The 27748-nt window shown below is 36.1% G+C and overlaps 1 protein-coding gene across 1 annotated transcript in view; it reads right to left on the reverse strand.

The window, feature by feature from the left end:
* The window catches only part of LOC135221991 (histidine decarboxylase-like), a 204211-nt gene that overhangs the window by 17925 nt on the left and 158538 nt on the right, over window positions 1-27748 (reverse strand). Inside the window, exons 4-11 of the mRNA XM_064260097.1 lie at window positions 22681-22727; window positions 17751-17923; window positions 16673-16786; window positions 16113-16235; window positions 15601-15759; window positions 15021-15164; window positions 7090-7156; window positions 5011-5173 (exon numbers count right to left, since the gene is read on the reverse strand). Of these exons, the coding sequence (XP_064116167.1) occupies window positions 5011-5173; window positions 7090-7156; window positions 15021-15164; window positions 15601-15759; window positions 16113-16235; window positions 16673-16786; window positions 17751-17923; window positions 22681-22727 (990 nt within the window). The remainder of the gene's footprint in view (window positions 1-5010; window positions 5174-7089; window positions 7157-15020; window positions 15165-15600; window positions 15760-16112; window positions 16236-16672; window positions 16787-17750; window positions 17924-22680; window positions 22728-27748) is intronic.

Consider the following 27748-nt stretch of genomic DNA (forward strand, 5'->3'; position numbering starts at 1 on the left):
AGCCAGAGAAGCAGAGAGAAAGGAAAGAGAAGAGGAGCGAAAGCATGAGCTCGCTCTCAAGGAGAAGGAACTCGACATCAAGCGGGAGAAGGCCCGTAAGGAGAGTATCCTAGCTCAAGCCACTCTGCCAGCTTCCAGCCCTGCACCCACTGTCTCTCTTAGTCCCGCCGTCTCTGGTCAGCCTGACATCCTTTCTATTTGTGAGCCTGGTCCTGATCCAGTGCCGGAGATAGAAATTCCTGCCGCATCCTGCCAGCCTCTTACCCTTTTACCGCCTACCTCCTCCCTTTTGGAAGAGGTAAGCCCACCAGTTAACCCCGGACTTGCTTCCGAGGATGATTCAACGGAGGTTCCCTTAACCTCCCCACGTCACATCACTGCCAGAGAGGACTCTTCATCTGTGCCAGAGCACACTGCCAGCCTTGGTGACTCCGCAGATTCGCAACCTGTGGGGCCATCTCGGCCTTATCATCCAGTGCCACGGAAGAGGTTCTGGAACAAGTTCTGCCGAGACTGTGGCCGCAAGGGTCACATGTCTGCAAATTACGGAGGGTGCGCGAACCACAATATTCCGGCCATCGCAATGGCCGTCACCAATCCTTCTTCTCTAGGACCCCCAGCTAAGGGCCCTATAACCGTCGCACCCCTCCAAAGCCATTATCAGCCAAGCCACGTCAGAGCCTACGACGACTCTGGCGCTCAAATCTCCCTGATACGGGAAGACCGAATCCCCCGAGGGGCAAACGTCGATAGACGTCATTTAATCACCATCGAAGGTATCAACCATATCAAGCTGATCCTTCCGACCGTCCAATTGAGGGTCACCAGACCTCATTTTTCCAGAATTTGTACCCTTGCAGTTGCAAGCTACATTCCAGGAGGTTACGACCTCCTCCTAGGGCAAGACATGAAGTCTCCCTCACCGTTCAAGAAGCCTAGGGGTCCTAACCCCACAACAAATCACTCCAAAGCAAGGAGTCATCGAAATTCTACTTCCTCTAGGAAGTACGTCCACCAACAGTCTCCCCCGCTACCAAGGAGGGAGATTGATCATTCACAGTTCCGTTGCAAAACCTGCAACGTAATAGGGCACTCCACGAATTGGCCTAGGTGCCCTAGCAAACTACCAGCAGCGGACACTGTCCATTTTCCACAAGGCCTAGCCTTCAACAAGAGACAGGAGCCTCTGTCTCCCATTTCCAAGGGCACGCTGAGAGGTATTGCACCTCCGGTACCTGTCACAGGTCCAGTCGACCTCTGCCAGTGCCACTTGGCAGCACTGAGCAGTGCCAAGCTCCGTCCAGCCTGGACGTAGAGCCACCACCGAACTTGACCTCTGCGCCTGGCCCCGAGCTAGCGCCGGCGCCTAACCTTATCAAGGATCCTCCTACAGGAGATCCTCCAACAGGCATGGAGCTTACCACAGCCCATGGCCAACCACTAGTTCCTTCTTCTCATCCTTACCTCTGTCGCCCGAGGATGAACCTCCGGCAGACCTTACTTTGTACCTCCTCTGGAAAACCAGGAACTGCCCGACCAGGAGTCAGCCTGGAGTTTTCCCCTCACGAGGTTTGCCGCAGCAGCCGGAGTGAGGGCCTCCCCTGCAGTAGGTTCCACCTCTACGACGGTTGCTGCAGAGACCGAAGTAGGGTGTTCTCCTGCAATCCCTCAGGCCACCACTGCCTCTGCTCCTGCCGGCGTTTCTGGCCTTTCCCCAGAGTCGGTGCCTCCGTCTACTCCAAGGACTGGTATAGCCAGGTCCTGGAGGAATAAGAAGAAGAAGAAGAAGGGACGTCATTAACAAACTAACACAAAAGAGCCACATGCTCTCCTTGACACCTGTGCCCGAGGTACAGTGTCGCATTCAATTGCAGAATGATCCTGGCACCTACCCAGAGAAGGTAGCCAGCCTGATCTCTGCCAGTAGCACTAACCCTCTAACCCCTAGCCATTGTAATACTAACCCTCACTTAAATATAATTACCTCATTGCATTTCCCTCCTGGTAAATTAACCACTCATCATCCCCACGCATCATTACCTCTCATTATGTATTTTAACAGTTCCGTCGCTGAACTACTGCTGTGCGTACCACACTCTGGAATGATTGCGTCTTCATTTAACTGTATTGAGTAGGTTAGGCTAATGATTTAGTACCAGGGCATTAGGTTAGTAGCAAGTAGAATTTTCAAGTAACCTTATCTAGGGGTAGAGTAGACTGTCGTCACAAGACAACCTGTAGTTATTTATTAGGCTAGACTACATCACTATATTAAGTTAGTACACTTAGCATCTTTGCCTATAAGTTAGGTAGGCCATTGTAGTCAGCCGTATCGCTGCTCAAAAAACTTCAAGTTAGAGTAGGAGAACTGGGTTGTCGAGGCGATCAACTTATTTAAGCCAAGACCTTCACGCCCGAAAGGGAGTGAATGCCTTCTTAACAGGGGGAGCTGCTACGTCTATAGAACGCCTCGCCTTCCCAGCAGAGTTTTAGTTATGTTTAATTATAAAAGTAGCAGCCATGCCGGCTCCTGAAGCTACTGTTGTTGGGAGAGTGGGGATGTCGTAGGAATGATATTTCCGGTCTGACGGAAGCTTAGGGTAAGAGAGGCAGGTCACAAGAGTAGCTAGGCTTCGAGATGGATTTTAGGGACTTCTACAATAAGACCTATTTTCCTTCCCAATTTGCTGGCGTTGTGTTTACCACCTTTCAGGCAATGCTCGAGGCGGTTTTTGGAAGCCCCGTGATTCGAAAGCAAGCAGTATCGCTCTCAGTCGGCTGCGAGACGTGATCTCGGGCAGAGGTCAAATTGCCAGCCTCCCAAAATTAGGCCTACCCACGACGCACTGGTGGACACGAACCCCAAGACCTGAACAGAGGTCAGGCCGCATTCTTCTACAAGGATACACAGAATATTGCATAAAGGTACGTCTGAAAGTGTAAACTTCAACCCAGCACCTTTTACTACCATACGACTCTTGCTAAATTCATTTTCAATTCTCATTTTTACCCCTTCTACATCAGAAGCCCTTTGTCCTCATCGGGCCACGTGCTCCCCTTTGTGACTTGTTAAAGACCAAGCTTTCGTGTATACCTCAGTGAACCATTCGAGTTTACCTTCCCCAATGTTAGGGAATTAATCAGCCTTAATCAAAGCAAGAAGTCATTGTTCCTTTTATCTCGTTTAATCTGGGATTCTTTTCAGATTCCATGAGTCACGTGCCGTCTCTCTGCCGCAAGTGTGCATTAACCCAAGTGAATGAAAATCAGCTTGAATTGAATGAGACTATAAGCCCCAACGTGGGGGCCAATATCATTTAACTTTTCTCCAGGCCAGCACGGGCCTTTCTGTAAATAAATAGTTTTAAAGTATAACGAGCTGAGTTTTCTGGCGACCTTCCCTCTAAAGAAAGTTTACGGTAAGTTCAAGCAATTCCCTCTTGAAATCCCTAAATTACTTCCGTTTACGTATCTAGCTTCTCTCAAGGCCCTATATACGTAAAAAAAATATATATATATATATATATATATATTATATATGCATACAGCCAGGAGAAGGGTGAAAAGAAATGACTTGAACCGAGCGCTTTCATGTATTTCTACACCTCATCAGGGTTCAGGTACAAGTGCCAAGAAAACAAATACAGTCACTAGAAGACTTCGTGGCAAGACAAATGATGCTAAAAAAACAACGCTATCAACTACCAGACAGTCCTAATACTCAATAGCCTATTTGTTTTAGAATACCCTTCGTTAAAATTTCATCAACTTTGTACAAACCTAGGCTGATATTCAATAAACTAATACAGTCCTGTTTAATTATACATGGTATTAACTGGTCAGACTCCAAGGAAATTATGTTCTGCAAAGATTTAGTGAAGAGAAATTTAATAGAATTCTGTATAATTAAACAAGACTGTGATAACTTATTGAATATCAGCCTACGTTTGTACAAAGTTGATGAAATTTTAACGAAGACAAGTATACTATTAAGTATTAGGACTGTCTGGTAGTTGTTAGCGTTGTTTTTTTAGCATCATTTGTCTTGCCACGAAGTCCTCTTGTGACTGTATTTGTTTTCTTGGCACTTGTACCTGAACCCTGATGAGGTGTAGAAATACATGAAAGCGCTCGGTTCAAGTAATTTCTTTTCACCCTTCTCCTGGCTGTATGTAAATATGATCATCACACGTCTACAGTGATTTGTTGCAATATGTATATATATATTTATGTATATATATATATATATATATATATATATATATATATATATATATATATAAATGCGTGTGCGTGATCGTGACTCTAGTCACTCTGCCACGTGAATTTATATATCTATTAATGTCACTTTGAAAATGAAAGATGATCTACACCTAGTCTGTTTTTCCTAGTAGTAATGACATGTTTGCATGTATAATTATATATAAACATAACTATATATCATACACTTATATGTGGGTTCTCTCTCTCTCTCTCTCTCTCTCTCTCTCTCTCTCTCTCTCTCGTCTTCAGTGAGAGTTAAATGTATCCATTGATCACATGCCAATCAGGCATCTTCCGGTAAATGAGGAGGCAGGTATGCAAGACAGCCAGCGTCTTGAGCGCAGAGAACGCCTCTTCGTATTTGTTATTTCTTCTTATGCTAAGATGCGTTCGCTGCTGTTTCTCTTGCGAGTTCGAAAAATTCCTATGAACATATTCCTATGAACTTCGATTCTTTTTCTAATTATCCTTTGAACTTATTTGTCTGTCTGTTTATTTACCTGTCGTAAATACTACTGGTGAGGCGTTCTTTTGATATTACTCAATGATGTCTTTGTTTCCTTGTTTAAATATTAACTTGGGTACATATGCTCTAGAGAGGCCCAGGCGGGGGAAGATTTCGAGTTTTTACCATTTGCGGAAATTCCATCAAGCTATCAGTGAATCGACTCTTTGTGATTATGTCATCATCAGAACACTGCTTGGCAATACATATTCTACAAGTTGCAAGGATGGGATTGTACTTACCACATGGCGGTGCAGTCAAAGTGAACCATAAGCCATTTGGAAGGATTGAAGGCTATTGAGTGCGCCCATTCTATGCCCTTCATGAAAATCCGGAATTCGGGGCAAATGAAAGCTGCCCCAGCGTAGGCTGCATCCACATGAAGCCACATGTCATTCTCCTTGCCTGCACAAAGAAGAAGAAGGAGAAGAAGAAGAAGAAGAAATAAAATGAAAGCAGTAATGACGAAGGTGTTCTTGATCAATGTCATACTAAGCCTGGTCTCAACAGCTCGAATTTGTTTGAATTTAGTTGATCATAGTGATAATAATTAGTCTAATAGTGACGATGATGGTGATAAGCTGAATCATGAACACATAATACATCACGTACTCGACTTCATTATATTTTCTGTAATTCAAATTCTTCATTTTTTCGTTGTGATGAATTATGTTTTCTTGAAATTTTTCATTGTGATATTCTATGTTTTCTTTACATTTTTCTTTGTTATATTATCTATTTACTTCAAATTTTCATTTGTGATAATTTATGTTTGTTATTACATTGTGATAACTTATGTTTTCTTAAAAATATTCATTGTGAAAATTTACGTTTTCTACTATTTTTCAATTTTCATAATTCATGTTTTCTTTAAATTTTTCAATAGGATAATTTACGCTGTCTTTATATTTTTCTTTACGATAATGTATGTTTTATTTAAAAATTTCATATATATCAATTTGTGCTTACAACAAAAACTAAGGGTCCGTTCTTATTGTGCTCTGTGCTCTGGTAAATAAAATCTGTTACCAGTTAGCTTTCCATTGTTTACGTAATGATATGGGAAAAAAAGGTGTGAAATATTGGCAAAAGTTGTTTCTGACTAATTTTTGACATATTCAAGTAAAAAACATCCTTCCCGAAGATAGATGTGGACATTGTATTTGAACAAGAACAGACCATACCAGACCGTCTTGAAAATGATATCTACGGCAGACGAAAACCATTTGGTGGTCATTGTCCATTATTTTTTTTTATTTAATTACAGTACATCGTTGATCTCTCTCTCTCTCTCTCTCTCTCTCTCTCTCTCTCTCTCTGTTGCTTTGCTTTCAAGTATTTTTTCTTTGGAACTATCTATCAAACTATCTATCTATCTATCCATGTATCTATTTATTATTAATATTATTATTTCAGCTCGGAATGTTAGAATATACACAATAATAAAATAATGAAATTCACACTAACAAGGAAAAAGGTATCATATATATATATATATAATCATACTATATATATATATATATACATATATATATATATATATATATATATATAGTATATATAACATATGTATATATATACATATATATATATGATATATATCAAATATATATACTATACTATATATACATATATATATATATATATATATATATATATATATATATATATATATTATTTATATATATATACATATATATATAATATATATAATATTATATATATATATAATATAATATATATATATATATATATATAATATATATATATATATATAATTTATACCTATATTATATTATTATTATATATAGTATATAATATTATATATCATATATATATTATATATATATATATATATATATATATATATATATAGCACATATATAATATATATATATACATATGTAGAGTCTACTGGTCACTTTATATATATATATATATATATATATATATATATATATATATATATATATATATATGAAATATAATAGCCACAATGCTCTCTTAGGTCGGTAACGTGAATTCTTTGTGATTATTGTACCAGGGTTCGTTTCCCAGGACCGGACATCACAATTTCTTCTTCAAATTTCTTTGAACTTGGATCTTCAGGCTTTGTAGTGACAAGGGTATCCAAAAAAAAGAGCAAAGAATTTAAGAAGTTAAGAGGGCATTGTGGCTATTACAATTTCATATGTATATGGTAAAAAAGTGACCAGTAGATTCTACATATAAATATATATATATATATATAATATATATATATATATATATATATATATATATATATATATATATATATACTAAATATAAAACATACTCACAGATAGGACCGATTTCTTCTAAGTTGTCGAAAGAGCATGATCCGGTTGTCCCAAGCGTAGCACATACCTGGAAATCAGAGGCAAATAGCACTTTTACAAATGTTCAGTAAGTAGATGAAGGCTTTGAGTATTTGATGAAAATCAAACGTTTACAAATGTTTAGAAAAAAGATCAAGGTATTGAGTCTTTGAAGAAAATCACACGTTTACAAATGTTTAGTAAAAAGATCAAGACTTTGAGTCTTTTATGAAAGTCACACGTTTAAAAATGATTATTAAAACGATGAAGACTGAGTCTTTGATGAAAAGCAAACGATTGCAAATGTTTAGTACAAAGGTCAAGGCTTTGAAACTTTGATGAAAATCAAACGTTTACAGATCTTTAGTAAAAAGATCAAGGCTATGAGTGATGAAAATCATGCCTTTACTAATATTAGTGAAAAGGTCAAGACTGAGTCTTTGATGAAAATCCAACGTTTTTATATGTTCAGTAAAAAGATGTAGGCTTTGATTCTTTGATGAAAATTGCACGTTTACAAATGATTAGTAAAATTATCAAGGTTTTCAGTATTTGATGAAAATCAAACGTTTTCAAATGTTTAGTAAAACGATTAGGGCTTTCAGTCTTATATGAAAATCAAACGTATGCAAATGTTCAGTAAGTAGATGAAAGCTTTGAGTCTTTGATGAAAATCAAATGTTTATAAATGTTTGGTAAAATGATCAAGGTTTTGAGTGTTTGATGAAAATCAAAAGTTTATAAATGTTTGGTAAAATGATCAAGGTTTTGAGTCTTTGATGAACAACAAACGTTTACAAATGTTTAGAAAAAAGATCAAGGCTTTACGTCTTTGATGAAAATCCTTACAAATGTTTAAGAAAATATCGAGGCTTTAAGTCTTTGATGAAAATCAAATGTTTAAAAATATTTAGTAAAAAGATCCAGGCTTTGAGTGTTTGATGAAAATCAAAAGTTTATAAATGTTTGGTAAAAACAGCAAGGCTTTGAGACTTTTATGAAAATCACAAGTTTACAAATGTTTATTGAAAAGGTCAGGGCTTTGAATGTGATGAAAATCAAACGTTTCCATTGCTTAGTAAAAAGATCGAGGTTTTGAGTTTAAAAAAGCAAGGCATTGATTGTTTGGTGAAAATCATACTTTTACAAGGGTTTACTGAAAAGATCACGGCTTTGTGGTAAAAAAAGATAAAATCTTTAAGTCTTTGTTGAAAATCACTTTTACAATTTTTTTGTTTAGAGATAAAGGCTTTGAGTCTTTTATGAAAATCAAACGTTGATAAATATTTATTGAAAAAATCAAGTCTTTGGTTTTTTTTAATGAAAATCAAACGTTTACAAATCTTTGGGAAAAACGATCATGGCTTTGAGCCTTTGATAATAATCAAACGTTTACAAATGTTTCGCAAAAAGATCAAGGCTTTGAGTCCACAATACAAATCAAACGTGATCAGTAAGTAAAGCTTTGATTCTTTGAGTAACTTTGAGTAGCCGCTGAACTTCGAAATTTTGACTCAAGTTTATCCTACAAAATGAAAAGATTAAACGTTCTAAAAATTTTGGCAGTTTTCCCATAGAGAGACCATATCCATATTCGTTTATTCAAACACGTTCACAACAATAATAGACCTAAATAAAAAGCCGAATGACAACAAAACAAAAAATTATGCTTTTGAGACACTCCATCGGTCAGTATTGATACCCATTTAGCAGAGATACCGACGGTTTCAATCCTAAAATAACCCATTTTTAGAGGTCCATCACTGTTATATATGAAAGATCATCTTCAAATTCAATGCCGTCATATTTCCCCTCCTTTCTCGACGATCATTCTCATTATCCTCAGATATCGGCCACCCGTCTCGCCCACCACGTCTTCCGTCGAAAGTCTCCCCAACCTTTGGCTATAGTTTTATGACTCCGTATTTTCCCCGCTATCTGTCCCTGCTAAGGAGATTTGGCGACGATCCATCAGGCGCCGGAATAAGTTCTTGAGAAAACGCCTTTCTTCCCCTTATGCAAATGACACGACGGCACAATGCCCCGCAGCACATCAACCTCCTGTGGTAACTGCAGTAATGCTTCCCCGTCCTTTACGGGAGGAGGTGGTGGCGCTGAGTGCATTCGGCCGTATATTCCGAACTTATGCGGTCGAGAGGCGATGGCGTGACGTCACGGCGCCTTTGTTGCCGAATTGCGGCGCCGAGCGAGGACAGCCGCCTATTCGTTATTGTAATAAGACTTTTGGGGGGATTAACGAACTGATAGAGAGGAGATTATCTTCAAGTGAATAAAATGGGAGGAAACATACATCACCTCATTCCTGTTGCTAATATTGAACATTATAGAGGAAAATCTCCTATGATATTATTATTATTATTATTATTATTATTATTTTATTATTATTATTATTATTATTATTCAGGAGATGACCCCTGTTCATATGGACCAAGCACACAGGGGCCACTGCCTTGAAATTCAAACTTCCAAGGAAAATAGTGTTCATTTGAAGTAAGTAAGAGGAGGTGAAGGGAAATACAGAGAGAAGAGATCTTAATCATTAGGAAAGAAAAAATGAATCAATGAATTAATAAACAGATAAAAAGGTTATTAAATGAATAAAATACAAGGAGAATTGTATTATGATAGTATTGAGTGAGAAATAAAAAGATAATCATTTGAAGGGAAAGGGTGATTGAAGAGCACAGACAGGAAAGCATTGAGTATCACCAGGAGTCTCGCAATCGAAAGTATTGAATTTAATGACGCATCACAAAAAAACCTTCTTATGCTGAAGACACTGATGGAAAAGTCGATGAAATCTCATAGAAGAATAAGACAGAATAAACTAAGAAGGAATAACTGTAACAGTTAATTGCAACGATACATCATCCAAACAAATAACTTATTCATTCCTGAGCCGATTGAACTCTTCGATGACTATGATGTGCTTCATGTGAAGAGTATTTGCGATGAAGATTTATGAAGCTTAAATTGGAAGAGAGAGAGAGAGAGAGAGAGAGAGAGAGGATTATTCAGGGAAATGGTGCTTTACATTCCCTAAAGTGGAAGAGAGAGAGAGAGAGAGAGAGAGAGAGAGAGAGCATTATTCAGTGACATGGTACTTTCCATTCCTTAAAATGGAAGAGAGAGAGAGAGAGAGAGAGAGAGAGAGAGAGAGAGAGAGGATTTTTCAGGGAAATGGTGCTTCCATTCCTAAAATGAAGAGGGAAGAGAGAGAGAGAGAGAGAGAGAGAGAGAGAGGATTTTTCAGGGAAATGGTGCTTTCCATTCCCTAAAATGGAAGAGAGAGAGAGAGAGAGAGAGAGAGAGAGAGAGAGAGAGAGAGAGAGAGCATTATTCAGGGACATGGTACTTTCCATTCCCTAAAATGGAAGAGAGAGAGAGAGAGAGAGAGAGAGAGAGAGAGAGAGAGAGAGAGAGAGGATTTTTCAGGGAAATTGTGCTTTCTATTCCCTAAACTGGAAGAGAGAGAGAGAGAGAGAGAGAGAGGAGAGAGAGAGAGAGAGAGAGAGAGAGAGTTACAAGGAGTTACAAGGAATAAGATGTCTCAAAGATTTATTAGGCCATCCGAAGCGACATCATGTGCTCACTTATCTCTAGGGGCAGGTTTTACTATTCATTAATAGTGTCCTAATGATCTTGTCTAGTTTTCTTTTAATTTTAAACTCTCCCACACTGTTACAACTTCTGGTGGCAGTTTATTCCATGTGTCACAGATCTTGTATGTGAAGAAGTTCCCACAGTGAGATGTGTTCTAGTTTCCATCCTTTATTTCTTGTCTGGTTTTCGTTTTATGTGAAGAAGTTAATGCCTGCTTTTGGTATGTCTCTCAGGATTTTGAATGTTTTTATTAGTTGTCCTTGTAATCGTCGTGGTTCTAAGTCATACATGTTCAAGCTCTCTAGTTGTCTTTGGTAACCTATTTGCCTACTGGATGGAAATGATTTTGTGGCTCTTGCTTGTACCCATTCTAATCTATTTATGCCCTTTCTTACTGCATATTCAAGATGTGGTCTAACTATTGATGTGTAGAGCTGCAGTACTGTTTCCTTGATTCTATATTTGAAGTGTCTCTTCATGTATTCCACTAGTTTCTGTGCCTTCTTTTTAGCCTTTATGCATTGTTTTGTGGATTGTAAGTACTTGGTGATGATAACTCCAAAGTGCTCTTATTGTTCTACACTAATTATATCATTTACAAGCAGCATGTAGTTGGCAAGAGGGTTTTTTGTTCCTATTTGTAACACTACATTTATCCAGGTTAAAAGGCATTTGCCATCTCAGTGACTATTCTCCTGTTTTCCTTATATAGTTTCTTAAACGTTCCACTGCATTTACACCTACCATCTATTATGTTTACAACACCCCGCCGTAATTTATAATGTTATAGAGAGTTAGTCGAATTTATATACTTTAGGAGTTTACTCTTATGATTTTAAGTTGTAGGATAAGTCGACTTACCGCCCTCCCCTTCATCAGTTCCCTCATATCTCCACCAACAAGCTCCCATCATCCCCCTCGCTAACCCATCCTTCTATCACACCTCTCCCCCTTCCCACCCCCTCCTCTTCTCCCTCCAGTTCTCCCACATCCTTCTCTCCCTCGTCTGAATTACACAACACACTGGAAAATGTAAATACATACATGATACATTATTATATCTATAACTCAAATGTGTACATCCCAACAATGAGTTGAGTGGTTTTTGCTAATGAGCTCCCCTGTGATGTTCATCCTCATTCTACTATGTTGCCCTAAGAATTGTTACAGGAAATTATATTTTAAAATTTTAGATTGTATGTGATTGGTCGCTTTTGGGTATCTGTTCGTATAAAGTATATGGTCGTTTTTCTGTACAGTAAATTCCAAAAGTAAAGCTACAAATTTCAAAATTGATCGTATTTCTTAAGAAACTCTCGTGGCGTTGCCAGTTAGTATATTGTATAAAAATTTTTGCCATCCTCTTTATCTGGTTATAAGTATCAGTGATTAACTGTAGAACCACAGGTATTTCCCCAGTGAATGGTTAATGTTAGTTCAAGAATTGTTTATCAGTAAAAAAAAAGAATCCCCCCCCCAAAAAAAAAATCTCCCCGTAGAAACATCTGCGGCTCTCAATGTGTGATATCGAGTTTTCACCATTGAGTGGCAGTAGGAACCGAGTGCATAAGCATTGGACTAATGTGATTTGTAAATTAACTTTCTACGTTTATAGCGTCATATCGAAAGTTATTATGATTTCTTTTGATAAAGCACAAAGAACTTTGGCATCTGATTAAATGAAATTTAAATAAGGCAAGTAGGTGTGGAAAAAAAAAAAAAAAACGAAATCGAAGTTATATGCGCGCTTAGCATTTGGCTACATGGTTAGCCCTATTTCAGTAACCAATAAAATATATTTTCCTGCTTGTTATTTAATAATTTCATCGAATTTCAATATTGTGTAAATTTTTGCATGTGGAATTGCGTTCAAGGTCGCATCAAACAAGTATTTTCGTGGGTTTCCATTTTTTTTTTTTCAGTACATAAGTGAGACTATTCTTGCCCATACGATCAGCAGTGTGAATATGTTTGCGAGCATTATTTTAATTCGTGTATCTCCTGTTATGCTCTCTCTCTCCATATCTCTCAGGACCTTTTTATCTAGTCAGGAATAACCAGAGGCCTGTTTTAAGAATCGAGCGCTAGACCTATTGGGTCATTGCTTGGGTGCTTCTTTATATATATATATATATATATATATATATATATATATATATATACATATATTATATAAGGCTTACAATATATACATATATATATATATACTATACATATATATATATATATATATGTATATATATATATATATATATATATATATATATATATATATATATATATATATATATATATATATATATAAAGAAGCACCCAAGCATGACCAATAGGTCTAGCGCTCGATTCTTAAAATATATAGATATATATATATATATATATATATTATATATATAATATATATAGATATATATATATATATATATATATAGAATAATTATCCACATCGAACCGTGGATCCCATTCAACGCTCGAATTGTGCCAACATGGTTAGGACGGGGTTTCATAGCGATTCTAATACGAGAAAGCGCCAGATCGAGGGTGATTTGTAAGGTCAGAATCGATATGAACTTATAGCGTCTCTGTTGGCTGATTGGATTAGCGTCACTGACTGTCCTGATTTCGTCCCGTCCACTTGGACGGTGGTTCGATCCCATGGGGGGACGAAATTATTATCAATTAAAAAAAAAACTTCAAAATTCCCCTTCGGTAACATATATGAAAATATATCATTTGGGAGGTAAAGTGAATTTAGATATTAAAGGACATTTGTAGCTTGAATTGATATATTATATATATATATATATATATATATTATATATATATAGATATAATATATAGATTATGATATATATATATATAAGGCTTAAATTGTGAGGCCATTGTCTGCTATTTAAGCAAAGATAGAACCGTGCGGACCGACACCAGGACTTGTCCTTGCACCTGGGAAACAGACTTGCTTTATACAAAATAAGAAAGACTGTCGCAAGCAAACAGAACACCCGTAAAATTACTGCCTGGTTAAGTCGGAAGACAACAGACCCCTACCAACCCTCCCCCCCTTCTACCTCTACCTCTACCCACAATCCTAACTCCACCTTTCCCACTTCATCCTTTTTACCACAAATCTTCTAATCATATTCCAACCGTGAAATATAAGACTGAATTTGCGTAAGTGGGCGTATCGTAAGGGCGTGGTGATATCACCCAAATTCGTATTTCCACATGCAACCAGTAATCAGTTCGATCCAGTCAAGCATTATTGTATAACAGAAATTCATGAGTTCTTTGGGGATTTATATATTACACATATTATACTATGTGTCTGAAATGGATAGTAGTCTGGTGTCATCTGCAAATTTGGCTATACTGCTCGTTAAGCCTACATCAGTGTCATTAATATTAATAAAAAACAAGATTGGATCAAGGGCAGAACTCTAAGGAATTCCGCTCATCACATCTGCCCATTCTGAGTCTTTACCGTTTATTACGACACTGTTTCCCATTAGTTAGCCAGTCTTCGATCCAATCTGCTATTTTTCCTGCAATTCATAAAGGTCTAACTTTTGTCATTAATTTCTTGTGTGGAACTTTGGAAATCTAAGTAAAGTATATCTATTGTTCTACTACTATCATAAATACCAATCATGTTATGAAAAAACTACAAGAGGTTTGATAGGATCAGTTGTGTCTGAAGCTGTGTTGACTGTTTAACAGGTTGTTTCTATTAATAAGATCGACAATTTGATCTACAGTTATGGACTCAAAAATCTTACAAGGAACTGACATTAGACATATTGGTATATCTATAATTTTCTGGCTCTTCTCTTGGACCTTTGTTGTAAACTTGGGGCAAATTACCTAGTTTCCTTCCTTTCGGTGCCTTTCGTTGCTTTGAAGTTTTCTGTAGAGTTTATATAGGTGAGGCACTATTTTGTCTTTTAACTTTTTAATTTCTCTTGGATGAATCCCATCCGGGCCAGGAGATTTGAAACTGAGAGAGAGAGAGAGAGAGAGAGAGAGAGAGAGAGAGAGAGAGAGAGAGAGGGAGAGAGAGAGAGAGATCATTCAGGAATAAGGTGCTTTCCATCCCCTAAACTAGGAGAGAAAAAGAGAGAGAGAGAGGATTATTCGGGGACAAGGTGCTATTCATCCACTAAACTGGAGGAGAGAGAGAGAGAGAGAGAGAGAGAGAGAGAGAGCCAATTTTTTAGAAGACCTTCCAAGTCCTGACAAACGTAGGTTGTTAATTAACAGCGTTAAAGTCTAACTGAAGGCACACTCTAACTTACATAGAAAGGGATGTATCCTTCTTTCCTGTCCTCTTCGATCAATCTCACAAGTTCGTCGGGTCGCATCGAAAGGTTCTCGTCGGAGTCCACCAGTCTTAGCCTGACGAAGCCTATTAGCCCAGCCTTTTCCACGGACGAATGAGCCTTGAGAAGAGAATGACAGAGTTAGTTAGGTAAAAGACTTTTTTTTTTGGTTCGCGAAAATAGCATCGTATTTTGTTTTGAACTTCTTGACTGAAATAACAAACTTTTTATACTTATACTAGTATCTTAATTGCAGCAATTGGATGATTTATGTGCAAACTTTCATAGAAATTAATGTACTTATATTTTTTGTTTGTTAAGAATATTTTCATTCATACTACAATATTCTTGTAACATTAGGGGTTGTGGTATTGACAGCGTGATTAATATCATGAGAGAGAGAAAGAATGAATTTAATAGGAACAATTTTGTGGTAAAGATGTTCTGAAACTTTGGCTAAAATAAAAGGAGTTTTTCCAAAAAATCAATTGAGAGAGAGAGAGAAGAGAGAGAGAGAGAGAGAGAGAGAGAGAGAGAGAGAGAGAGAAAATCTTACCTGATTGCTACAATATGCCACGAGCCTTGAGAAGGTGTCGTATTTCGCAGCCTCTTCTCGCGCAGGGTCACCGAGTACCCCCAATTCAGCCAAAACTTTCCCGATGGCTTCTGTTCTTGCCGCGAGCACACTTACAAAGGTAGCCTCTGATGCTGTGGTCTAGACCGCGAGAAATGAGAAGAAGGGAAGCAGATCTTATTATATAATTCAGCAAGTTCAAAGAAAGCGGCAATCTTTTAAGTCTCTTAGGCGCAGTAGCGTGAGGCGCCCTTTTTTTTTTTTTAATCTGTTTTTATATATATTTACTAATACGTTCTTGATGATGAAAAGATAGCAGAGATAAATTACCTCTTTACTGATTGCTTTTCTGGTCATAGACACAAGCGGATCTTCACAATAAAAAGAAATATTACGTTACACTGTCAAACACCTTTTGCTAGGAGCCTCGTCAAAGAGGCCTGCTAAAAATGCAAATTTCAAGAATGTTACTCAGCGGACTTTCCGTGTCTCACCTGAATGACGCCGCCACCATGAGATTCTTTGTTGCTGTGCAAGAAGTGTTCGGGGAGATCTATCATTTTAGCCAGCCAGTCCATCACGATCATTTCCAGTTCTGTAGCAGCGGGCGAGGATGCCTACAAGGACAGTAAACAATGCTTCCATCAGTTTTTCCATTTCCATTTGTCTTAAAATTGTTTTTTATTTTATTTTTTTTAGCACGGGATAACTTTTAGAGAGTTAAGTGTTCCTTGCGATTCTGTCTTAGTCAGTTTAATTCTCTGCTTCAGCCTAACTGATTGCTTCTTTTAAAAATATGATCAAAGGCTTATTAACTCCACTGGGTCAATGATGAATTAGATTCGTCCAATAGTTGTCGTACGTGTGTCGTAAGAATAGCAGAACTCACTTACTCCAAGAATAAAAAATAGGAATTTCATTAAATTATTTCCTACTATATAAACAAGCAGGGTCTCGTGTCAATAAATAGATAGATTATGCAATCTAGGATATTATATAATTGTCTTGTAATAAATGTCAAACTGATTTCACAAAAGGCTTGGTAATCACTCACCCACGTAAAACCTATGCAATTGATGGAATTTGCAACCATATCTGCTAACATGGAAGGGTAACTGAGCAGAGCTGGGAAGTAGGCGTGGTTGTGGGGGCTTTGCCAGTGCATCATCTGAAACGCACACAAAAGGAAGGAAGACAAATGTTAGAACTGATCTCATGTGGTTTTTCGGGCACCTGACAAAGTCAAGAGATATTTAAAGTGATTAATTTTTTATATGAAAGCTTCAGCGAAAATTACAAATTTACAACGAAAAATGTTAGAATAATGCTAAGTGATATAAAAGATAAATTAGTTTCTTTATCAGAGGTTCAATGAATTTTACAATTTGTGTGACTATGTCTCTTGACTCTTCTTAGGGATATTCACGATCAGTTTGGGAAATGAAATAGTTATTTCTTTTGAGATGAAACAACTATCACAAATTTATCTAAACAAATATTTAAACGAATTACAGTTATTGATGTCGAAAAACCTGTAATGCACCCAAGGGGCGTCACAAGAACTCCTTCGGAAGTCACAAAATATCAAGAATTATGAAAAAATGGTAACTGTGATTTGTAAAAGTGTTGCGGGGGATACTCATCTGATTACACAATTACTACAGTTACTACCTGATACTGTTACCAGTAATACTAATGCTACTGATTAAACTGCTATAAGTAAGTAACAGGTGGTGCATAATTGCCAAGATGCACTTTTGTAGCTCTCATAAAGTGGCTTCTTCTGGTAATAGAAACTTCCTGATCTTTAGTTGTATAAATTTTGATCTTGACTTAGCTCTTCAAAGTAGCGCCAAAAAAGGTTATGTAACTCGCATACACATACACACACCAACACATATGTATAGTGTTGTGTATGCATACACATTATACACACATACTTTATATATATATATATATATATATATATATATATATATATAATATATACGTAGTATATATATATGTATATATATATATATATATATGATATATATATATATATATATATATATATATATATATATATATATATATATATGTATCTGAATGTATGCTTATTGTCTGGTTTTGTGTGAGTCTCGAATACTTACACCAGGCATAATGACATCCTCTACATCCGTGTAGATGTTCGTGAAGGGCTCAGGGTCCTCGGGAGCGTGATCGGGAACGAGGGACCTCATGTAACCGGGCTTGACGTCCGGTAGGACTCTCCGCTCTCGGATGTTCGTGAGGTAGGAGGCCACCTCGTCCACGATGCGTTTCCCTTCATCGTGCAAAAGAGAACAGATTTGCTTCGTCATCACTTTGGTATAAGAAAGGGATGGTCGTCATATGGTGTTGATTTGAATTTAGTAGTTTCGAACACAATTATCAATTTATCTGTCTATCTGTCTATTATTCCATTTTCTAGTTACTGTTTCTCATTTCGGTTAAAATTTCAGCTTATTTCCTTCCTTTTCTTCGCTATCTATGGTCAGTAGGTTGCCTCCCTTATCGGCCTCTTTTCATGCACGCGCTCACAGACAGGCATACATACAAATGCTGTATATATATATGTATATATATATATATATATATATATATATATATATATATATATATATATATATATACATAAACACACACATATATAAAATTATATATGTGTGTGTATGTATGTACAACTATATGTAGGAAAGATAAATGAATATAACTTTAAGCCTAATGTTCTCAGTAGTTCCTAATACGATGAGTGATCTCATGAAAAACCTGGGAAACTCTCTTCGTTAAACAATCAATTAGGAGTTACAATACGTCAAGAATAGATATTGGACCATAGACATAAATAATTAGGCAAATACAGACATACATACACACATATAAACAAGAAAATTTTCGGATAATGTTTATTTAATATTCTTCATGGTAAAATAATGTTTGTAATATAGAAACATTATGTTTAAGCCAAAGGCCAAGTGCTGGGACCTAAGGTGTCATTTAGCGCTGAAAGGGTAATTGACAGTAACAAGGTTTCATTGAACGGTGCACCAGCAGCAGAATCCTCGCGGCTGCGCTATGAAACAATTGCTAGGAGAGGGTGGAAAGTAAGATGGAAGAAAGAGAATACGAACGAAGGTACAGTAAAAAGAACCAAAGATGTTTGCAGCTAGGGGCCGAAGGGACGCTGTGCAAAGAACCTTAAGTAATGCCTACAGCGCACCGCGTATGGTACACAGACAGCACTGCACCCCTACACGGTAAACATAAAGTTTGTCAGCAGCCTAACTCCAACAGATGTTGGCAGAGGAGGCTATATTAACGTTATACTTCTCATATAGAATTCCTTATAATGACAGGCTCCAGTCGTCGTCCAAGTTCCCTTCAATGTCTCTCAGTTCAAGCTTCTCTGTCAATACACACAAACATACATACATACACACTCACACACATATATATGTATATATATGTATATATATATTAATATTAAAAAAAAATTATAATCCTATAGGGGATATTCCGATATATTATATAAATTAAATATATAATTATTTATTATATATTGAATATATATAATAATAATATAATATATAATATTATATAATATATACACACATATAATATATAGATATTAATATTATATATATACATATATATCTAATATATAATATTATATATATATATATATTATTAGATTATAGATTATATACATATAAAATATCTATATAAATATAAATATATATTTATAGTATATAGATATTGATATATATATTATATATATACATATACATATATATATCTATATATATATATATATATATATATATATATATAGATATATATATATATATATATATATATATATATATGCATATAAAAACACTGTATCGTGCTTCTAAGAAATCAATAGAGGGATCCATAGTAATATCCTTGTTTATCTAGATATAATATGTTTATACAAAGCTTAAAGCTTTCGTCCATCCTCCTGTGGACTTGATCAAGTCCACAGGAGGATGGACGAAAGCTTTAAGCTTTGTATAAACATATTATATCTAGATAAACAAGGATATTACTGTGGATCCCTCTATTGATACATATATTATATATATATATATATCGATATATATAGATTATATATATATGTATAGATATATATATATACATATATATATATACCATATATATATATTTATATATATATATATATATATATCATATATAATATTATATATATATATACATACATATGTGTATATATCTATATATATATATATATATATATATATATATATATATCTATATACATATATATATATATATATATATATATATATATATATATATATATATATATCCGACATGCAGGCCATTTTTGCCAATGTTATGAAACGCTCTATCCACCTCAGTGAACTTAATTTACCGCTCGGCCTCTAAGCTCGGCCCAAGCGCTTAAATAAGGGTCACCAATTATGTTGAGATCTGATTAGTTCCCGCCGCAGCCAGCGGACGTCGAGATGTGGTACGTTTTCCGACGGAAGTCTTGAGTAATTTGTCTTGTCCTTTAGAATTTCTGGTTTATGTTGAATATTAATATAATATATATATATATATACTAACTATATTATATATATATATATATACTATATATATATATATATATGTATACATATATAATATATATATATATATATATATATATATATATATATATATATATATATAGATAGATAGAAAGAGAGAGAGAGAGATCGAATTTATTTATCCCAATAGAGGGTCAGGGTCTTTCTAGATCAAGTGTTTCCAAATGTAATAACGAATGTTCAACGCTAGGACGTTTATGCATTGTGTGAAAGAAAAAAACATCAGTCACACTAATCAAAATGTATAAATTCACTACTTTTCTCTTTCCAGACTTTTACCACCTTCACCGAATCGCCAACAAAGGGGACCTGCATTTTGGCGAATCTAAATTTCATTCATTTATCTGGGCTAGGAGTACAAGTGACACAAACCCATTCCTTGAAGTAGCAGGAAGCTGTCCTCCGCTCTGCGCTAAAAATCACAATTCTCTTCTCCAGAGATTTCAATTAGACTTCCTCATTCTCTTCCATCCAGGTCTCATCTACCTCAAAGAATGATGAGAAGAAGAAAAGGGAAAAAGGGAGGGGGGGAGGGGGAGGGGGGGGAGGAGAGAAAGATAGGAGGGAAAAGAGAAGAGTAAGGAGGAGAGGGAGGAAGGGGAGAGGGGAGAGAGGAGGAGGAGACGCACTCGGAGTTTCATATTATGTAAAATGGAAAGTATACAGCCACTGTCCTTGAGAAAAAGGGAGTAGGAAAGGCTGGTTGTTCCCTCTCTATTCATCTGCCCTATTAACCCTACAGTCGACATTTTGCCACCTTTTAGTCTGAGAGAGAGAGAGAGAGAGAGAGAGAGAGAGAGAATCTTTCCACGACAAGGTGCTTTCCATCCCCGTAGCTGAAAGAAAGGAGAGAGAGAGAGAGAGAGAGAGAGAGAGAGAGAGAATCACTCAGGGGCAAGGTGCTTTACATTCCCTAAACTAAAAGGAAGAAGGGGAGAGAGAGAGAGAGAGAGAGATCCTCTTGCATTAAAGCTGCAGAAACAACAGTTCATTAAACAACAGGTGAAATGGCTTCAAGTTCGCTGATGCCCGACAAAGAAAGACGTTGAATATTAAGACAAACAGACAGACCAACACACACTACTTTCAAATATCATTTTTATTCGACCATAGGTCTCATATTTTCCAGTTTCAATCGCATTCCATAATGCATACGACTCTATTGGTTTTGCAGTGTGTATTGGTGTAAGTGGAGGATCCACGTCCCCTTTCTTTCTGGATCTTTCCCCGTCCCCCGCCCCCCCTCTCTCTCAGCCCTGGTAAACGTATCGACTCAAGTAAATAAATTCATTTTAATGGTTTGTCATCTGAATAACTTTCTATATTATACTATACTCTGTTTTTTTTCCATCTGTCCATCCGGCTGTGGTGTTTGCGCATGGTAACACTGCATCCCGGGCTTTAAATAATATCTTATTTCGAATATTAACGGTATTAACGGTGTAATTCGAATACAGTAAATTATTAAAACACTTTTCAGTTGCAAATGTACACCCAGATATTCTTTTATTTACCTAAAACTTACACATACCGTAACTATTTAAAGGCCGGGACGCAGTGTTACCATACAAAAACACCACAGGCGGATGGACGGATGGAAAAAAACCGAGTATAGTAAGTCCTTGTAAAGCTATAAAAAACATTCCACTGTTTTCTTCAGACTGAACTTACTTTCGACAAAAGGCCCAATTTTTTTTTTGTTCAGTTCAACAGTAATTAAAGTTGGTTAATTTTCCAAATAAACTACACAAATATTTGTTTCGTTTATATGAAAAAACAAACATGAACATAGAGTAAATCAATCACGTAATTTGTTTTTATTCTACAATGACAGCTGTAATTCAAAACATATATTTACTATGGATGATTACCACATAAAGGGATTTGACTTCACTACTATAGAATTATATAAACAAATATTGCATACTTCGTTTTGCTTTTCAATTATAAATCGGATAGATCACATCATTTCTTTCACACAACGTTAGGAAGTTTATACAGATTTTTATATATTTTGAAGAGCCACATCAGGTTTGCTCATAACTCCCAGGCACTGCAGGTATAAGGAATACAGTTACATGTCCACAACGTACACACAAACGTACACACACACAAACACACACACACACATATATATTATATAATATATATTAATATTATTAATATTTTATAATATATATATATATATCTATATTATATATATATCATATATATATTATATATATATATATATATATATATATATATATATATATAATTTTCTTTTAAAGCTACATACTAAAAAAGCACACGTGAATAACAATGGCAAATACAAGAAAAGATTAATTCATAAGATATGAGATGGAAAGTTAGGAGGGTCGAACGTGTAAAACTGATCCGACAAAAAGTGAACATCTGTACTCACCCCATTTCCGATATTCTTCAGCGTCCATAACAGGCAGCTCAGCATTACTGGAAGAAAATAAGTTATTTATATGTTTTACAACATCAGTAAATGCGATTACTCAAACTTATTTAGATAGGTTTATGGATCGAGAGAGAGAGTGTGTGTGAGAGAGAGAGAGACAGAGAGAGAGAGAGAGAGAGAGAGGTGGAAAGGGGGGTGGGGGAATGGTGCGGAAGTTTCAGCGACAATGGCACTCCTTGGCATATCGATTTCTTTATCGTTAATCACTGGTGTAAGTAAAATTGTCGTCAAATTTTATCTGGTGTCAAGAACAATTTACGAAGGAAAACGATTAATAATTTTTCCTTTTGTACAAAAGTAGTCAGGTGAGACTGGCAACTCAATGTTTCTTGTTGCTACAAAAAAAAAAAAAAAAAAAAAAAAAAAAAAAAAAAGGCAAACAGGAGGGAGATCTTTCGCGTAGATGATCAGCCTCTTAATGAAAATGGGTTTTATGATTTGATAGAACTCAACTAAATCAGACAAAAAACGAATAAGAATAAATAATGTTGTTATTCCAGTGCTGCAACGCTTTACAGATGAGTAACTATCTCAGGGCTTATAAAGCCACATACCAGACAAATAGATAAAGTCGCGTCAAAAGGCAATACTTATTGATTTGGACAGTGTCTTTGGAAGGAAGGAAAAGCCATCCAAGGAATGCAAAACGGAATATAAAAAATGATTGAGAGTAAAAAGATCTTCAAGGTGTGGAAGGAGGAAAACCTCGCAATTACACTACGAATCAATTGTTAGAAGGTGGAAGATACGATGAAAGAAAAAGAAACTTATTTCTGTGAAACGCTCATATGTTGATTATTCCATATATATTCAATGTACACACATACATACATATATGTATATACATATATATACATATATATATATATATATATATATATATACCATTATATATATATATATATTATATATATATATATATATAGCTATATATATATATATATATATATATATATATATATATATATATATATATATATATATATATATATATATATAAGCGCGAACAACTACAGCACCATCAAACTATTGCCGACATTTGCGACCGATTAGGTCAACTAGTCAACGATATGATAAAAACACCAACGACGAATGAGAATAGAATAGAAGCCATGTAGAATGAAATACTGAAATGTAAGAATTACCAATGAAAAACTATTTCCCTGTGTATCTTACACGACCTGTCGCGATATACCTTCTTCTCCAGTGAGAAATCTTTTCTCCATTTATTTTTTCAAGTGACAGCGAAAGAGGGTTGAATGGCCATTTCTTGATTGTGAATAAGGTTCGTCTCACTCTGATTGCCAAGACTCGGCGGGAAAAAAAGAAAGAACATTGAAAGGAGTTCCTGCTGTGAGTGCATACCTGCGACTCTTGCGTCGTGCATTCAGGGATATCGAACCTATTATGAATTCAATGAAGCGGGATTTCTTTTAATACCTATGCCTTTTCGGATGTATTTGTAGGTGGTAAGTCTATTTTATATTGAAAATCTACTATTGTTAGATGTCTGAGCAAATGAAATAAGAATAATTTCTTTTGGACAAAGAAAGTAAGCTCTCATTAAGCTAAATTTGGATACAATTATGCATACAAACACCCTATACAAATGGTATATATATATATATATATATATATATATATATATATATATATATATATATATATATATATATGATTATAACCACTTTAGCACGTGATTCATTTATCACACATATCCACAGGTGAAAAGTAAGAGACAGGGTGTAGGTCCCTGTCTCTTACTTTTCACCTGTGGATATGTGTGATATATATATATATATATATATATATATATATATATATATATATATATATATATATATATATATATATATATATATATATATATCATGCATTTACATAAGATTCTGCGATACCAGTTTCAGCCGACAATTTATTTTTATGAAAGTTCATTAAACAGGTATAATTTGGATCTGTGATAGCAAACGTCGTCTCGTGCCGAAAAATCAGTATTCATTTGACCTGTAAATAAAAAAACTACTGCAAAAGACATCACCGAAGACTGTGTATGAAACCCTCGCTTAACGTTGAAGCGAAGGATGAAAGTCTACCTCTAAACAGTTTGGCGATCCGAGTTAGAGATAAGTTAAGCCAATAGATGGCGTTGGAAATGACCTAATACGTATTCCTTCCACTGCGCGTTTGCGAAGATCGTCTCCGTAAACATACGTAAAACTTCATTCCAACATATCGCCCGAATAAGGCTTCCTGGACGTTCATGGTGTCGGAAATGGGATAATTTCTGGGTCAAATGAAGGTGCCTTGACCCTAATGACGTGCGGCATGCTGTGACAGCTACGCTTAAGAAGAAGAAGACGAAGAAGAAGAAGAAGAAGAGAAAGAAGAAGAAGAGTTATGAGAGAGAGAGAGAGAGAGAGAGAGAGAGAGAGAGAGAGAGAGAGACTAAAGGTAATTTACTTCAGTGGCGTAAACATGCGCGCGCGCACACTTGTGTGAGGTGTGATTTCAAAATAGCACCTTTTCTCCTTTCAAGCAAATATGATAGATAGATAGTATAGAGATGGAGCATCCCCGCCGACGCACGAAAGGAGCAAATCGCCGATCTTTAAAGGCCTTCATTCTGCTGACACCGGCAATTTGAAGAATGAAACACTTGTGCAACAACTTGCGCAGTTTCAATGCCACTTCACACACACACTTGGAGGGAGCTTCATTAGCAACAAGATGACGTCCTTTTAACGGTATGGACTGTAATCGTATTCCATCCCTTTACGCTTTCACTCTTGCGTCCTCGTGGAAGATATGACCCTCTTTCGCCGAAGGCAAATTCATTCCTTTGAACTTCCTTTACTCTTAGCTTTTCCTTCTTCCCAAATCGTCCTTCTGTGAGGGTAGTAAGCGCCCGTCCTTCTCAGTTTGATTGTTTGTGCGTAAATTAACTTTATCATTACCTGTATCTTCTCTTCAAGTAGTTCACCTCTTTTATCAACTTAGAGTCTTTACATTTGTGCAACGCTGTGACGTCCTAATCACGTAAAAGTCAAAAGGGAAAATTGCCAAAAAAAAAAAAAAGGGACGAAAGATTCTCCTAAAACTCATCTATGTTATACTGAATAGGATAAACATCGTCTTTGCAAAATACCATAGCAAAACCGTAACTAAAGAAATAAAGAAAAGGCTATGAAGAAATAAAAGGGAAAGATATCTACTGCGGCCCTACTAGGGTCGAATCTCTTCCCAAGACTTTTACGGACCTGGACATTTTCTTCCTCATCAGCTGCTGTTTCTATTTCTCGCTTATGAAGGAGATGCTGCTGTATCTACCAACAATGATAAGCACCAACTGGGGCAGGTGGTCTCTCCCTCGCCACCGACCAGACCATATCATTTTCCGGGTCTCCCAAGAGTCCAGGGCTGGTAAGTGATAGGTCTCAAAGATAATGGCCTAGCAGCAACACCGCCCCCATAGAGTGAGAGAGAGAGAGAGAGAGAGAGAGAGTATTTTATGAATAGTTTCATCCCAGCTGGATGAGGGATTACCTCGAGGAGGCCCTTTCATTTCAGTGTACATTCAGTGTACACACACGCATATATATATACATATATATATATATATATATATATATAATATATATATATATATATATATATATATATATATATATATGTAAATAATTCTTTTGTTAAAACAGGATAAGTTTCAAGTATAAAAGGCCCATTATAACACTTCGGTTTAAGCTAAGGACTGCCACCGTTTATCAAGCAGTGAATGATAGAAGTAGTTACAATGGCAGATATAGATATATATATATATAATATATATATATATATATATATATATAATATATATATATATATATAGATGGATAGATACATAGATAGTTTCACTTTACTCATTTTCCTCTTGGAAAGGATGGGGTCCTTAAAGTGGTTACCCACTGGTTTTCAGCAGTTTTCGAGGAAGTTCCTAAGCTCGGTACAGCACAGAAGAGTCACGCTCAATTTCTTAGGTTATCATTAACACGTTACACACTTTTCCAGAGGAGACGGTCTGAATTGCTTTCTCTCTGTCCGTCTTCGAACTCGGGAACTTATCTGGTAAGGTTAAGTTTTATCAGTTGGTAATGACGAGAGAGAGCGAGAGTGAGAGTAAAAGAAGCAAGAACAAGAGGAAATAATACAAAAATACTTAATACTTAATATATATGCAGGTAGCAAGATAGGCAGATAGAAAGAGACTGAGAGAAAGTGAAAAGGAAGGAGAGAGAGAGAGAGAGAGAGAGAGAGAGAGAGAGAGAGAGAGAGAGAGAGAGAGAAATTATTTGCCACCAACATAACCTATTGAATTCAGAGTGAAAACCCCTTTCCACTAATACAGCTCAGTTCGGGACTTGGAAAATGGGCTTTGGGCGATGTCCCAAATTCAATAACTTTTAATGGAAAAAGAAAAAAGTGAAAATCAGAGAAAATACATAAACGAAAAGCAAAGAAAATATTTCTGTATGCTCGCTTTAACATCCACTGTTGTTGAACAAACAATGCTGGGTGTCTCTGAGGTTAAAATGATGGCAAAGTCGAGGGAAAAAAAGTTCGGTTGAAGAATTTCGATCAAAGGATATTACTTTCGCCCCTTTTGAATTCTTTAATCATAATCTGTTTATTTTCTCACCCTCCATCCTCTCTCTTTCTCTCTCACTCTCTCTCTCTACTCCCCTCCCCACCTACGCACTTTCTTCTTCTTACAGAACATATCAATATGTATGCGTTCCTCGTTCGACGAGTGGGTGACGTGCTAGCCTACCGATTCGGGGGTCGGAAGTTCGATTCTCCGCTCTGCCCTCATGGAACCAGAAGAATTTAGTTCTGTTGATTAGAAATTCATTTCTCGATATAATGTGGTTTGGATCCCACAATAAGCTGCAGGTCCCGTTACTAATTAATCAATTGGTTCCTAGCCACGAAAAAACATCTATTCCTTCGGGCCAGCCCTAGTGGAGCTGTT

Source organism: Macrobrachium nipponense, chromosome 3 (genome assembly GCF_015104395.2).
Source record: "Macrobrachium nipponense isolate FS-2020 chromosome 3, ASM1510439v2, whole genome shotgun sequence".
Taxonomy (NCBI): Eukaryota; Metazoa; Arthropoda; class Malacostraca; order Decapoda; family Palaemonidae; genus Macrobrachium; species Macrobrachium nipponense.